Source organism: Sorex fumeus, unplaced genomic scaffold, assembly GCF_029834395.1.
Source record: "Sorex fumeus unplaced genomic scaffold, SorFum_2.1 ptg000043l, whole genome shotgun sequence".
Classification (NCBI taxonomy): Eukaryota; Metazoa; Chordata; class Mammalia; order Eulipotyphla; family Soricidae; genus Sorex; species Sorex fumeus.
Window position 1 is genome coordinate 3,624,567 of NW_026606100.1, and position 15,173 is coordinate 3,639,739.

At 51.9% G+C, this 15,173-nt stretch overlaps 2 protein-coding genes across 2 annotated transcripts; both read right to left on the reverse strand.

Moving 5' to 3' along the window:
• Positions 1–1,043: 1,043 nt before the first annotated feature.
• LOC130029889 (glutathione S-transferase theta-4-like) lies at positions 1,044–10,910 on the reverse strand. The gene is made up of 5 exons (XM_056120981.1): positions 10,799–10,910; positions 8,916–9,003; positions 4,996–5,146; positions 4,130–4,306; positions 1,044–1,241 (listed from the first exon to the last, which is right to left on the reverse strand). The coding sequence occupies exons 1-5, from the start codon at positions 10,908–10,910 to the stop codon at positions 1,044–1,046; spliced, it is 726 nt and encodes a 241-aa protein (XP_055976956.1).
• A 1,239-nt stretch (positions 10,911–12,149) lies between these two features.
• LOC130029877 (glutathione S-transferase theta-1-like) lies at positions 12,150–14,927 on the reverse strand. The gene is made up of 5 exons (XM_056120965.1): positions 14,720–14,927; positions 14,550–14,637; positions 13,700–13,850; positions 12,512–12,688; positions 12,150–12,407 (listed from the first exon to the last, which is right to left on the reverse strand). The coding sequence occupies exons 1-5, from the start codon at positions 14,829–14,831 to the stop codon at positions 12,207–12,209; spliced, it is 729 nt and encodes a 242-aa protein (XP_055976940.1). The 5' UTR covers positions 14,832–14,927; the 3' UTR covers positions 12,150–12,206.
• Positions 14,928–15,173: the final 246 nt, after the last annotated feature.

Here is a 15,173-nt window from a genome sequence, read left to right on the forward strand (position 1 = left end):
TTGCTTTTTGGTTCACATATGGCAGTGCTCAGAAGCTACTCTGGCTCCATGTTTGGGGTGTCATTCCTGATAAGGCTCAGGAGACCATGCAGTGTCAGGGATCAAATCCAGGCCTTCCACATGCAAAACATCTCTTTAGCCCTTTATCTGTTTTCTTTCTTTTTTTTAATTCATTCTGTTGTGTTTGGAGGGAAATTGCATGATTCCAATTTTTTAATGCATTAAGATTTATTTTATTAACTTGGAGAACAGTTCATGTGCACTTGAGAAAAATGTTCATTTTTCTCTTGTTAGATGGAGCATTCCATAGACATCTGGTCAGCCCCTTGGCTTTTTATTCCCCCAAGTTTTATTTTTATTGAAGTACCGTGAATTTCAAAGTTATTCATAGTTGGTTTTTTGACATACAATGTTTCATAACCAATCCAACCACCCACTGTCCTTCCACCAGTGTTCCCAGATTCCCTTTCCTACCCCCCACCCCAGCTCCAACCTGCCATCTTGACAGGCACCTTTCTTTTTAAATTTGGTTATTAAGGTTTGGGGCTCCTGATTTCAGCGTTGCTGACTCTGAATAGGAATTTAGCTCTATCATTCCTTGACACCACCTTGTACCTGGGTTCCCTTGATCCCTACCCTCATTGCTTCTCATCTATCTATTCTCCCTTTCTCTTCACCCTTTTTTCCTTCTCTTCCCTGCTCTGGGGCCAACAGTGACCTATTCAGCCCCTGGGTTTATAATATTCTTCAAGTCCTCCATCTCATGATTCTATTACTAAAAGTGAAGTGTTCAAGGTATCAACTACCATTGAAATGGACCATTTGTTCTCATTCAACATTTCTTTTCGGAAACAGGGAGGACCCATGACCGCATGCCGGTTCTCCCCCAGCCCCTCTCCTACATCAGCTCTTAGGCCCACACAATTTGCCTGGCAGCTGAGGAGGTGGTTCCGCTTCTTTATTAGGGAAAGATTTGGAGTTGTTTTCGGCATCTTCCCTAAGAGGAGGGCTGAGCCAGCCTGGCCTTACAGGATGGGATGCTTTTACTTGTACTTCTCCAGGAGCGTAAGGATCTTGTCCTTGACCGAGGAATCCAGTGATGAACAATCCCACTTATCCAACTTCATTAACCGTTCATGAGCCTCCGAGAAGAGGCTTGAGCCAATCTGCGACTCCACCCGTGTGCGCCATTCAGCCAGTTTGCTGCTGCTGTTGAAGACGTTGTATTTGCACCCCAAGGGCTGGAGACAGAGAAAGAGGAAAAAGTGATCACCCTGGCCACCTGGGCCACCTGTTACACTTCCACGGCTTTACTGATGTCACTCCTTAAGAAGTTAATTCTTCTGACTCCCAAGGGGCTTTACTAATATCACTACTTAATGAGTTAATCCTGCTGATCCCTAAGGCCCTGGCAAGGGGTCACAGGCTATGTAATAGATGTGGAATAGGTCTAGAAAGTCCAAAACCTCCCAGAATCTTGGCCATCTTTTGAACTTCCCAATTTTCTCTCCAAGATTCCCTATGGCCCGGGCAATTACCGCTTCTCTAACCTGAAACCCCTTGCCTCTAGGTAAGAGTTAGGAGCAGAGTTCCTACCTCCCCACAAACGCCCACACTGAATCTCTCTCCGTGATCAAAAGCAGTAACTCAAACGGGAGAGGGTCAAAGAAAGAGGCACCCCCATGACGTTCAGGAGACTCAAAGGCGGGTGAGGGGAATAAAGAGTAAGACATGGGCATGGGCATGAACAAATGGCCACAGTGCATTTGCTTCTTTCCCTGTGTGGGTCCCTGCCACAGACTGACTTGACATTAAAGTAACCTGTTTTCATTTCTGTTTGGGGGAGCACATCTGGCAGTGCTCAGGGGCTAGTCCTGGCCCTGTGCTCAGAAGTGATCCCTGGCAGAGCTTGGGAAACCATATATGGTGCCAAGGATTCAAGCTGGGATCTGTGTGGTAAGCACCTTAACTCCTGCACTGTCTCTCTGCCCATGGCCACTTTTCATACTGGTCAGAGATTATGCTGGCTTCTCAAGACATGGGTCAACCAGCAATACCACTCCTGGGAATATATCCCAGAGAGGCAAAAATGTATAGTCGAAGTGACATCTGCACTTGTTTGTTCATTGCAGCACTCTTTACAATAGCCAGAAACTGGAAGAAACCTGAATGCCCAAGAACAGATGACTGGTTAAAGAAACTTTGGTACATCTACACAATGGAGTACTATGTAGCTGTTAGAAAAGATGAAGTCATGAAATTTACATACAAGTGGTACAATATGGAAAGTATCATGCTAAGCGAAATGAGTCAGAAAGAGAGGGATAGACATAGAAAGATTGCATTCATCTGGGGGATATAAAGTAACAAAGTAAGAGATTAATACCCAAGAATAGCTGAGATCAGCACCAGGAGGATTACTCCATAACCTAGAGGCCAGCCGGGTATCCTAGAGGAGAGGGCAGTTCAGATAGAGAAGGGAGCACCAAATAAAGGATGTTTGGAGGATCCTCCCAGGAGGGGAGATGCATGTCGAAAGTAGACTATGGACTGAACATGTTTGCCACTCAATGCCTCTTTTGCAGACCACAACACCCAAACGGAGAGAGAGAACACAGGGGATTGCCCTGCCACAGAGGCAGGAGGGGATGGGGGGATGGGGGTGGGAGGGATATTATCCATGGTGGTGAAAAACGGGCACTGGTGGAGGGATGGGTATCTGATCATTGTATAATTGAAACCCAAGCACAAAAAAAAGACATGGGTCAAGGTCTAAGCTCATCATCCGGGGCCAGAGACATATAGCAAAGGGATGAACACATGGTTTACATACAGGAGACCCAGGTTTGACTCCCAGCACTATAGGGTCCCCCAACAACCACCAGAAGCAAGGCCCAAGCCCAGACAGAGAGCAGCTCCAGAATACCACTGGATGTCGCCCAAAAACAAGTGAAAAAAAGAAAAGATTCTTTTTTTTTCTTTTAGGGTCACACCCAGCAATGCTCAGTGGTTATTCCTGGCTCTGCACTCAGGAATTACTCCTGGCGGTGCTTGGGGGACCATATGGGATGCCGGGGATCGAACCCAGGTCAACCGCATGCAAGGCAAACGCCCTACCCACTGTACTATGGCTCTGGCCCCCCAAAAAGAAAAGATTCTTAAACCAACAAATAGATTCATTCTACTACATATTAACTAGATCAGAGCTGACCACTCACCCCCTCTTTGCAATATCCAAATAAATGACCCATACTAGGTATGTCGGGCTGGAGCGATAGCACAGCGGGTAGGGCCTTCGCCTTACAAGCGGCCAACATGGCCGACCCGAGTTCGATTCCTCCGCCCCTCTCGGAGAGCCCGGCAAGCTACCGAGAGTATTCGATATGCCAGACACAGTAACAACAAAGTCTCCAATGGAGACGTTACTGGGCCCGCTCGAGTAAATCGACGATCAACGGGAGGGCCTTACTAGGTATGTCCAAGCATGCAATGGTGACCTCTCAACTCAAGAGCCAGGAACTATTCTGGATGAGGCGAGAAGGATCTTTTGGAAGCCTCCAGACACTTCCAGGAATCAGTGGGAAGAGGCAGCTTCTCGGGTCTGATTGATGATATGGACGTGGGGTTCTCCTCACTTTCCCAACTCACCCTCAGCCTCTCATGCTGGCCGCAGCGTGGATGATCAGGAGCCTTCCTGGCACAAAGCCTTACATGTTTCCTGTCATCCCACAGGGAATCCTGACACCCAGACTAGACTTGCACTGTCCTGTCACCAGGTATCCCCTGTCACCGGCATATCTTCCACTATGGCCCCATCACCTCTGCCTGGCTCTGTCCATCTGCTGTCCCCACTCCACAAATTCCCATGTGCCCCATGCCCCACCCCTACAACCCCCAGTCCCCACCCCCACATCCCCTCATTCCTCCACTCCCCACCCCGCAACCCGCACACTCCACACCCCCCACACTCTATACACAGCTTCCCCACAGCTCCCCAAACACCACATTTTGCACCCTCAATCCACTGTCCACACATCAGAAACCACCCACCCCCTCCTGCACACCCCATCCTCCCGCACACTCCACACACACACCCACACCCCTCTCCACCCCTTCCCACACTCCACACCTGCATCATTCCCTCTAGGGCCACCAGGTCAGCCAGTGAGATGAATTCCCCGGTGACAAACTTCTTGTCCTTGAGAAACTTCTCCTCAAATTGCTGCATGCTCGTCTTCACATCGGACAAGACCTGCTCTGTCTTGTAATCGGAAACTTGCTGGCCTGAGATCATGGGGATCAGCAACTGGCCAGAGCAGGGGTGAAAGGAGACAGGAGGAAGCTGCACCCCCAATCCCCTCTGACCTTCCAGGCCTCAGCACCCTGTTCTGCGAGGGAATTCTTGGACTCTACCAAGGGTGAAGAATAGTTTCACCTCTCGCACCAGTTCCGGTCGAAGGATTTTCCAGGCGCTTTGTTAAGAAGGGTTTTGAGAGGTGGGGATGTAGCTCAATAGGCTGGAACACTTTCTTTAGACGCAGGGGCCCCGGGTTCAATCCCCAGCACCGGATAGTCCCTCGAACCCTTTGAGGAGTGCCGCCTCCACCCCACAGCATGGAGTTGGGAACAGTCCCACACACTACTGGGTATCACCCAAAAACCAAAAAGAGAAGGACTTGGAGGTCCTAGCAGAAAAGAATCCTACAATTGATTGGCGCCGTCTGCCACAGGCGGAAGACAGGGCCAGGAGGCAAAGGGGCAGTGCTGGCTGTTCTCGCCGGACTTGGTGCGCTCTCTCTGAGCTCTTGGAGATTTTCCCATTCAGAATGAAATCTCTCCAACGCCGTCCTGGCCTGAGCACTCATGGCCCCTCTGGGACAGCCACTCCTCTTGTCTTTCCAGAGCTCGTTTGTCCCAGATGACTTCACTCCACACTCTCAGCAGCTGGGTCAAAAGGGCAGGGGAAGGGAGCAGGAAGTGAGGCCGCCCGCTTACCTTGATCCAGAGCAATTCATTCATGCATATCTGAATGCCCGTGTGCTGCCAGGACAAGAGCTCGTCCACGCAGGCGCGTGTGTGCAGGTCCGGCGGGTACCAGTGTGAGGGCACGCTGCACTTGCGGCACAGGTAGCAGAGGATGGCTGTGCTGCAGAAAGGGCAGGATGGGGACCCTTTTGGCTGTTTCCAGGGCCACTGTAGAGACTCCCCCCATGTAGACGGGGCCCAGAACTTGGCTCCCAACACAGGTGTATTCAACATTCCTCTAGGGAAGGATGAGACCAAAGAGCCCCGGGAAAGGCTGTCAGTCATCTAGATAGCGAGGGCAGGATGGAGTGGGAGTAGGGGGGAGGTGCTCTGGCAGGGGCCGGGGGGGTTGTCTGTGGGGTAATGGGAGTTCGCAATGGCACCAGGAAAAGCAGTTCAGTTCAAGGAATAATATGTGTGGAAATACAGAGGTAAGAGGGAGTAAGATTAATTCGGATAAAGGAGAGTGCGTGAGTGTGGCTGGAAGGAGGATGAGGATGGAGACTGGATGCAGCACAGGTGCTCACAGCAAGGAGAACATGGGCCCAACCTTCACGCCTAAGCCGGCAGCAGATGGGTGAGAAGCTCTGCCTTGAAGCTCGGAAAGGTCCCCCTTTGTCTCAGAAAGGTGCCAGACAAAGAGTGAATCAGAGCTGACAGAAGCAAGAAGGAGGCCAAGATGGCGGCAGTCAAGATGCCAGATGTGGCTTTTGAGGGTCAGGGGGACTGATGTGAGGCTTCACAGGGTAAAGATGGCCATGTGCCTGTCAAGGACCCCCTGAGGCACCCAGGATGCAGGAAGAAGGACCAGATACTTCCCAGCTCCTGCAGAGGGAGCTTGCTTTCAGACCTCTAGCTGTTAGACTGATGGCAACAGTGTGTGTGTGTGTGTGGGGGGGGGGGGGGGGGCAGGAGGGGTTGCAGGTCGGGGATGGAAAGCACAGCCTGAGCTGCCTCCCTGCCAAGACAAGACCTTTTTGTTGTCCTAAGTCCCCCAGTTGTTTGCTCATTCTTTAAGTTCTGTTTTGGGATTTTTGTTCTGTTTTGTTTTGTTCTGTTTTGTGGGTTATACTCAATGATGCTCAAGAGTTACTCCTGGCTCTGCACTCAGGGATCACTTCTGGTCAGTCTCAGGGAACTATATGGGGTGCTGGGGATTGAACCCTGATCGGCCGTGTGCAAGGCAAATACCCTACCTGCTGTATGACTCCACAACTGAAACATTGGTATGAATTAACACTGGACACATGCCAGGGGTGGTGCCACCCCTCTGTGTTCTCAAGAAGGGGGTTGAGGGACAGCACTCTTACTGCTTGCTGGGCTTTAAAGCCAGACACTGTAAGGTGAGAGCCAGCAGCCTCTCCAACCAGGTCTCATGACTGTTTCCCTTTGTGCTAGAAGACACAGGGGGGAAAAAATGGAACTGATATTTGCCTGTGTTCATTTCCCTTGTAATTTCCACTTGAGGAGGACAGCAGCCAGAGCCTGGTTCCCTTAAATGATCCGCACACAACGGCCAAATTACATAAACCACAGAAACTGCAGAACAGTTACACAACACCGAGAATACAGTCTGCAACCTTCATGCTGTGGGAAACTTCACAAGACAAAGGGTCTGTTTACTTCTAGCACAACAAAAATGCCAAGGTAGAAGGAGGGGCATGGAGAATGCTGGAGATGAAAAAAGCCTAAGGATGCCAGGGTTGCGGTTCAGAGAGAGAGCACACGCCCTTTGAATAAGGCCCTGGGTTTTATGCACTGCTGGGGGAAAGAAGGGAGAGAACAAACAAAAAGGAAGAAAGATGGAAGGAAGGAAGGAAGGAAGGAAGGCAGGGAGGGAGGGAGGGAAGGAGGGAGGGAAGGAGAAAGGGAGAAAGAAAGAGACAAATCAACTGATTAAAATACTTGTGACTTATTTAGCCCCATCTCAATAGTATAAAACTACTAAGAATATTTATGAGTTAATCCAACATTTTTAAACACAAACTAAATATCTAAAGAAAACCAGGAAATACTGTTAATAATTCACATGATAATGTGGTGATGGCTTTTTGTTTGCTTAAAAAAGCATCATCTGGGGCTGAAGAAATAGTTCCTTGGACAAGGTACTTGCCTGGCATTTGGCTGATCTGACTCACGTTTAATCTCTGGCACCCTTTACGGTCCTGGAGCCCCACCGGAAGTGATCCCTGAGCCCAGAGGCAGGACAAAGCACCACTGGGTGTGGAGAAAAAAATCTTATCTCTTAGGGACCAGAGGATTATTATAGTGGGTAGTGCGCTTGCTTTGCTGACAAGGGTCTGATCCCCATCACCACATAGGGTCCCCTGAGCACCACCAGAAGTGAACCTTAAGTTCAGAGACAGGAGTAAACCCTGAGCACCACTGGGAGTCTCCCCCATCCCCCCATAAAAAAGAGACTGTCCCACATCTGACCATACAAACTCTCCTGGCCTAACGCTCTCCCATGGATATGCACACTCAACAAAGGCATACATGACACTTGTTGCATTTCTGGTTAAAGATTTTTTCTGTCACAACTCCCAAAAGAGATTTCAATAAACCTTTTCTGTCTGTAACACTCTCTGTGAATACCCGTTCATCTGCCGAATATGTAGCCCAAAACATTTATGAATGGAATGAAGAGGTGGCAGGGAGGCAGGGGGTCAGAGTTGAGGTACAGAGGATACCAGATGAACCCCCACAGTGGTCACTGTCAGTGTTGGGAAATGGGCAGTGGGGGTATTATTATACTCCCCATTAGTGAAGTTTCCTTCTGCCTTAGTGTGTGTGTGTGTGTGTGTGTGTGTGTGTGTGTGTGTGATGCTGTGATTCACAAGGTAAGTACTTCGATCATTCAGAAGTCAGGAACACATGTCATTCACAGTTATTTGGTCTTCACTCATCATTCCTTCCTCACATTCCCTAATGTCTTGGAAGTTAATAAGTGTTAAGAGTGATAAAGGTATCTCTATGCTCAGTAAGGTAACTTTGGCAGGAAATGGGAATAGGAAGGCTGGTTTCCAGAGAAATTAACACTCACAGGGCAAGACCCATCATCCCAGTGACCCATTAACCCAGTCACTGATACCGGATGATTTAATCAGGAGTGCTTAAATAATGAAGCTGCCATAAGAACTCAAGATATTTTTGCTCTTGAAATAATAGAGGAGGCTTGGTAGTGCTTCTGAGTTGCTGCACCTGAGGTGGTTTGGAGATAAGGGTACCCCTAGAAAGGGTATGGTGGCCTCATGCTGTTTTATCTGCCATGGCCTATGCAAACCTCCCCAAGGGTGATTCTGAATTATTTCCTTGGTGATGTAACAGAGATCTCAATTATTTCCTTGGTTATGTCACCACTTCTGGCCCTGGTGCGCCCCCAGGATATCCTCAAGCAGTCGCAGATAGAAAAGCACAGAAACAGAGGCCACAGCATGAGACTGGGGGGCAATCAATAGGACAGTGGGGGCACAGGAAGGAAAAAGGTGGGAAGGAGGCCACAGTCAGAAAAAAGAAAACTCTAGCGAGTACTGGATTTCCCGAGTTCTCTGTGTTGTTCTAGCAAATTAGGGGCGAAAGAGCCTCTTATTTTTGGAAGCCTGGGTAATGGCTGCGCTGGCATCTGAATGAGAGGATGAACCGGGAGGGGGAACCCTTTGCCTGGAATCTCATCGCAGGGTGGAGAATATCAGGATTTAGATGGAGTCTCGAACATAGTCCTGCTGCCTGGGACTTGCTTGGGGAAGTCTCCACACATGCCCTTTGGAACTGGGTTCAGGGAATCCTAGAACTGTGAAATATTCTGCACTGATTCAACTGGCAGATAGGCTGCAGTGCAGTTTCCCCAGAAGCGTGCCGTGCCAGCAGAAGAGCCCTGGGACGCAGCTCACCCTTCGGATAAGATAAACTTTCCATCTCTGAGGCTGGGCAGCTTCTTCAGGGGGTTGATCTCGATGTACTCCTTGCTGTGGTGGTGACCTGAGAGAAGCAAAGGGCTGAGGCAGCTGAGTCTGCGGCAGAAACACTTCCGGCTCCATTTCCTCAAGACAGAGCCGATGCCCAGAGGAACACTGTGGTTTTCCCGGAGTCGGCAGCGGAACGTGGACCAGGGTCAGGTCCCTTCCCTCTCCCAGGCTCCGTGAGCAAAGCCACCCCTTTGCCCCAGAGAAACTGGAGGAGTCCAGCCCACTCCCTCCAATGTAGACCCAAACTATAGCATGTGAATCGACAGAATCTGGAGGGCGGGGAAGGGCAGCATCCCTCCTTCTCCCCTCCAGGGAATTGGAGCACGGAAGAGGTGACACGAAGGGGTGGGGGGCTCTGGGAGGGGGCAGGTATGTTAATCCTTTCCTGGGAACAGGCCTGCAGGCAGAGGCTTTCCCGGGTTCTGCCAGGGCTGTTTCCAGAGCAGCACTGGAGACGGAGGCTGCCCGTGCCCTGTATTCGGGGTCAGCCTCCCCAGGGAGAAGGGGTGGGAGGCAAAGCCGAACATCTTCCCGATGTTACAGAAAAGAAAGTCTTGGGCTTTGGGGGATGTGGGTGCTTTCACTCATCATTGATGGGTGATCAATGAATCACTGGGGAGCTCCTGAGCACTCTTGAGATGATGCTCCCTGAGGAGCAGGTCAGGGGATCATCTGTGAGAGGGTTGCAAAGGTCACTCCAGATGTGGCTGCAGTGTTGGGTGGCATCATCAGAGCCCAGGGTGGGGGTGGGGAGCTAAGAGTGGTGAGCAAACTAGCCACCCCCTGCAGCTTCTTCATGCCTATGCAACACCCCACCCACACCCTCACCCCCACCCCATGACCTCACCCAGTAAAGACAAAAATCTACTGAATCTGGACCTGGAACCAGAAACTTCTAAAATCTCAGTGCAAAACTGGAGAAATAGTACAGTAGGTAGAGCACTTGCCTTGCATGCTGTTGACTAGGGTTCAATCCCCAGCACCCCATATGGTCCCCTGAGCCCTGCAGGAGTGATCCCTGAGCACCACCAGGTGTGGCCCGAAAACCAAAAATAAAGTAAAATAAAATAAAATCTTGGCGTGGAGACCAGAGAGATAGTACAGTGGGTAGGGTGTTTGTCTCTGGCCGACCTGGTTCAATCCCTGGTATTGCATATGGTCTCCCAAGTCCTGCCAGAAGCGATCCGTAAATGCAGAGTTCAAAGTAAGTCCTGAGCACCTCCAAATATGGCCCGGCACCCACTTTTCTTAAATCCTGTTGCAGGCCCAACATTGGGGAACGTGGTCACTGCCCTGGAGGTTCAGCTTGCCCCACTGCAGTGCTCCCTCTTAGCATGGGAGAAAGAAATGTGCTCTCATGTAACCCAGGCCTGCCTAGCCCAGGCTTCTCATTGCATTGACAAGTAGTGGGAATTTTGCTGCTAACAGAATGGTCTCACGTTTCTGCTGCCTTTATAGATCATCAATGAACAAGATGCTACACATCCACCAAAAAAAGGGGCGTTCTGTGGAGCCTGGATACCCCTCACCAGCTTGGTTCTTCAAGGTGTGTGTGTGTGTGTGTGTGTGTGTGTGTGTGTGTGTAAAATTAGTGAGCAAAGGGGAAGGTAGGCTGAATAGAGGCACAGCCTAAGACTTCCTTTTCCTGGTGGCCCTTGAGGGAGAGACATCCCCCCCAACACACACACACACACACACACACACACACACACACACACACACATCGCTGTATTTACTCAGAAACACCCCAACCTGGCGCCCTGCCTACTCTTGAAACCAGACCTGCCTGGACAGCCTGGGGGTCTGACCTCTGAGCAAATCCACAAATTGGAATTCGAAGGAGATGTCATTCATCTTGGCAAAGATGTAGACGGCGCGGCAATGCGGGGAGAGCAGATCCATGTAGAGCTCCACAACCATGCTGGGATGGGGTCAGGGCACCCAGGCTCCCTAGCAGGCCACGAACTCCTCCCCAGCCTGAGCATCCAGGGAGGGGTGCCACCAGCGTTCTCTAACCCAGCTCTCCACATTCTGGAACTCTGATTCTTGCTGTACTGGGTGTTCTTATGAGGAAAACATAAAAAACAACCCAGAATTCTCATGCAGCAAGAATTCTGACGAGACGCGGGGGAGGCTGGGGAGTGACCCCTGCTCAGGGCTGAGTGTGGGGCACTCCTACAGCCCTGTCCCTCCCTCCCGAGAGAGCAGCTGGGTGTCTGCGGCCTTGGCTGAGGTGCCTCCTGAGGAGCAGGTCGGGGGAGTCATCTGTGAGAGGGTGGAGAAGAGGCTGACCTGGGGGATTTCTACACCAAGCTTTCAGGACAGAAAATGACTAAAAGGGGGACTGGAGCGATAGCACACCGGCTAGGGCATTTGCCTTGCACGCAGCCAACATGGCCGACCCAGGTTCGATTCCCAGCATCCCATATGGTCCCCTGAGAACCGACAGGAGTAATTCCTGAGTACATGAGCCAGGAGTAACCCCCGAGCATCGCCGGGTGTAACCCAAAAAGCCAAAAAAAAAAGACTAAAAGGAACTTGCGGGGTCTGCAGTGAGAACGAAGCCAGGAGAACTAAACTTTGAGGATTCCAAAAACAGGGAAAGGGGGCTTCCACAAGTCATGGTTCAGCTCTGCCTGAACCATGCCTCAAAACATTGGTAGAAAAACAGGATTCTGGGAGATTTTGCAAAGGGCTTTGGGGCTAAGGATACAAGCGCGAGGCTGGAGAGAGAAGACAATGGGTAGGTTGATTGCCTTGCATGCAGCCAACCCGGGTTCAATCCCCTGCATCCCAGATGGTCCCTGGGCCCCAACAGGAGTAATCCCTTAGAACAGAGCCAGGAGTAAGCCCTAAGTACAGTGGGGGCATCCCCCACCCCAAAAAAAGAGTTAAAAAAAAGAGAAAAAGATACAATATAGGGTGGCCAACCAGGCTTTGTCATGCAATAAATAAATAAATAAATAAATACCAGAAAATTCTGGCCTGGGCAGGGACTGAAGCTGCCAGTTAGTGCCTGGCTGCAGAAGAAGGAGCTGCTCCAGGGAGCGAGGCCTGAGTGTCTACTCTGCTGTGTCATCTCGGGTTCCCTGCTCTCTGACCCCTGATTTAAAGGGGAAGACTGTCCTGCATCAGAGAGAAAAAGAGAGACAGACACCATTGGAGGCCACTGCGTTTATTGGGAAGCTCAGAGTGCAGGGGCGCGGGGCACCCCAATCAGGAGAGCCGCTCCTGAATCCGCTGCACCAGCTTCTGGGCTGCCTGGGGGTTCTTCTGGACATCGCGGGGGTCTCGAGGCTGGAGCACCAGCTTGTGGGCCTCTTGAACCAGCTCGGGGCCCAGGGCAGCCTCCACACGGACCCGCCAAGCTGCCAACCGAGGCCACTCCTTGAAGACGTCACAGCCAACGGCAGTGGGCTGGGGAGATGGGGAGCAGGTGAGGGCACGCTCAGCCTGGAACCCAGAGTGCCTCGCCCCAACCCGGCTTGCTTGACTCAGAGAGATAAGCAGGAGCACCTCACCTGCATCAGCTCTGTGAGCCCCATCAGATCGGCCAGGGAGACATCCTCAGTGGCCAGGAAAGGCCTGGCCGTCAGGACCTCCTGGTCCAGGTACTGCAGGGACGTCCTCAGCTTCTGCATCAGACATTCCAGCTTCGCAGTATCCACGGGCTGCCCTGAGAAGTAGGGCAGGAGGGACTAGCCCCGGAAGAAAGGGGCAGCTTATTGACCCAGCAATACCACTCCTGGGAATATATCCCAGAGAGGCAAAAAAGTATAGTCGAAGTGACATCTGCACTTGTTTGTTCAATGCAGCACTCTTTACAATAGCCAGAATCTGGAAAAAACCTGAGTGCCCTAGAACAGACGACTGGTTAAAGAAACTTTGGTACATATACACAATGGAGTACTATGTAGCTGTTAGAAAGAATGAAGTCATGAAATTTACATACAAGTGGTGCTACATGGAAAGTATCATGCTAAGCGAAGTGAGTCAGAAAGAAAGGGACAGACATAGAAAGATTGCATTCATCTGGGGAACATAAAGTAACAAAATAGGAGACTAACACCCAAGAATAGCAGAGATAAGTACCAGGAGGTTCACTCCATGGCTTGAAGGTCAGCCGCAGATGCTAGGGGAAAAGACAGCTCAGATAGAGAAGGGAGCACCAAATAAAGGGTGTTGGGAGGCTCCTCCCAGGATGGGAGATGCATGCTGAAAGTAGACTATAGACTGAACATGATTGCCACTCAATGCCTCTTTTGCAAACCACAGCACCCAAAAGGAGAGAGAGAACAAAAGGGAATGCCCTGCCACAGAGGCAGGGTGGGATGGGGGAACAGGGGTGGGGGGTGGGAGGGATACTGGGATCCGTGGTGGTGGAGGATGGGCACTGGTGGAGGGATGGGTACTTGATCATTGTATAACTGAAACCCAAGCACAAAAATTTGTAAGTCTACAACTGTACCTCAAGGTGTTTCACTGATAAAAATTTTTTAAAAGGGGGGGGCATTTTACTTTCCAAAGCCCCCCATCTCCTCTCCCCACCACCCAATGCGGTTCACCTGGGGAGACCCTGGGCTTCTGCATCCGGAAACCTTTCAGGCTCATGAATAGTGCTGGATGGTTTAGCCAAGTCTCCCCAGGCTGCAGAGGGAAGGTAGGTAGCAGGACAGGGGAGCAAAGACTGCCCAAGCCTGCAGGCTCACCTTGCACAGAAAGACGTTGGTGGCCAGCTGCTGGATAGCGGTGTGCTGCCATGCCAGGTATTCGTCCACACGGGCGCGGGCCTGCAGTTCAGTCGGGTACCAGTGTGGGGCAGTTTGGAACTTGCGGCTCAGGTACAGGAGGATGGCCACGCTGTGGGTAGGAGAGGTCAGCACTGTCCCATTCCTGCCCTCGCCAGGCTACCTCATCACCCCCTCATGGGGTACTCTGCTTGCTTTCTCCCCACTCGGCCTCCCTCTCCCACTGCCCCTCCCGAGGGCCCCTCCCCTGCAAACAGCCTTTCTCCCTTTCCCTGCTCTGCTCCTGCCTGGCCCTGGGAACCCCCACTCCTAGCGGCTACACCCTGGGCCCCTCCTCCTCCGGACCAGCTCCCTGGCAGCTGGGCACCTTTTTTGGCACATACTGTCCACAGATCTCCAAGGTCCCTCCTAGATAGTGGTCGCTAGTGCCAAAGGTCTTGGTGCCACTCTTCCATGCTTGGGCAAGCTCTGGGAGGTGGTAATGATCCTACCCCTTTAGGCAGAAAGTGCCTGGGCTTAAAGTTCTGTGACCTGACCCTGGACAGAGAGAGGGGGCGGGAGGCCCGGATTCAGAGTGCAGTGTGACCGCGGGGCTTTCCTGGGCCTGAGACTCTGCAAGGACATGTGCAGGACTCTTGGACAAGGGCTGATCTCCGCCTGGGCCTTCCCTGGCCGACTCCAAGTCATGAGGGCCCGGCTGTGCCTATGTCCCCTTCCGGTACAGAAGCCCCCCGGGCAGTCAGGGAAGATGTCCAAGTCCAGGTCACCACCATGCTTCCCCAACACAGAGGCTGAGTCCGGGTGTCCATACCTCTCAGCCAGCACGAAGTCCCCATCCCTGAGAGCGGGCACCTTCTTCAGGGGGTTCACCTTCAGGAACTCAGGCTTCAGGTGCTCTCCTGGTGGCAGAGGGCAGGGGAAGCTCAGATAGGGTCTGCCCCTGGGCACCCCCTCCAGGGGCCCTGCCAGCCCCGTGCTCACCCTGGGCCAGGGCGACATGCCGCAGCTCAAAGGGGATGCTGTTCTTCTTGGCGAACATGTAGATGGCGCGGCACGGCGGAGAGTATAGGTCCAGAAAGAGTTCCAGCACCATGGTGGCCCTTGTTGGTTGCCCACGCAGGTCAGAACTGCTCTGGAGAGTGGTTCAGTGCCTCCAAGATGGGTCCCCAGCTCTGCTCCCCTCCCTGAATCCGCCTTCCTCCCAACTGGCCGGGCTCCTGGCCAAACCACAACCTCCCCCGGCCCTGTGACAAGGACTGGGCTGGGCCCTCCCACTCCAGAGGATGTCACAAGCCTCTGGGCTGCCTACTCCCTTCTCCTTGGGCTGTTGCTCTGGCTTTCACAACCCTTGTGGGAGGCGAGCTGGCAGACACACGCACAAGTCTGTCAGGCTTCCCATGGGGCCTGTCTCTCTCTCTCTCTCTCTCTCTCTCTC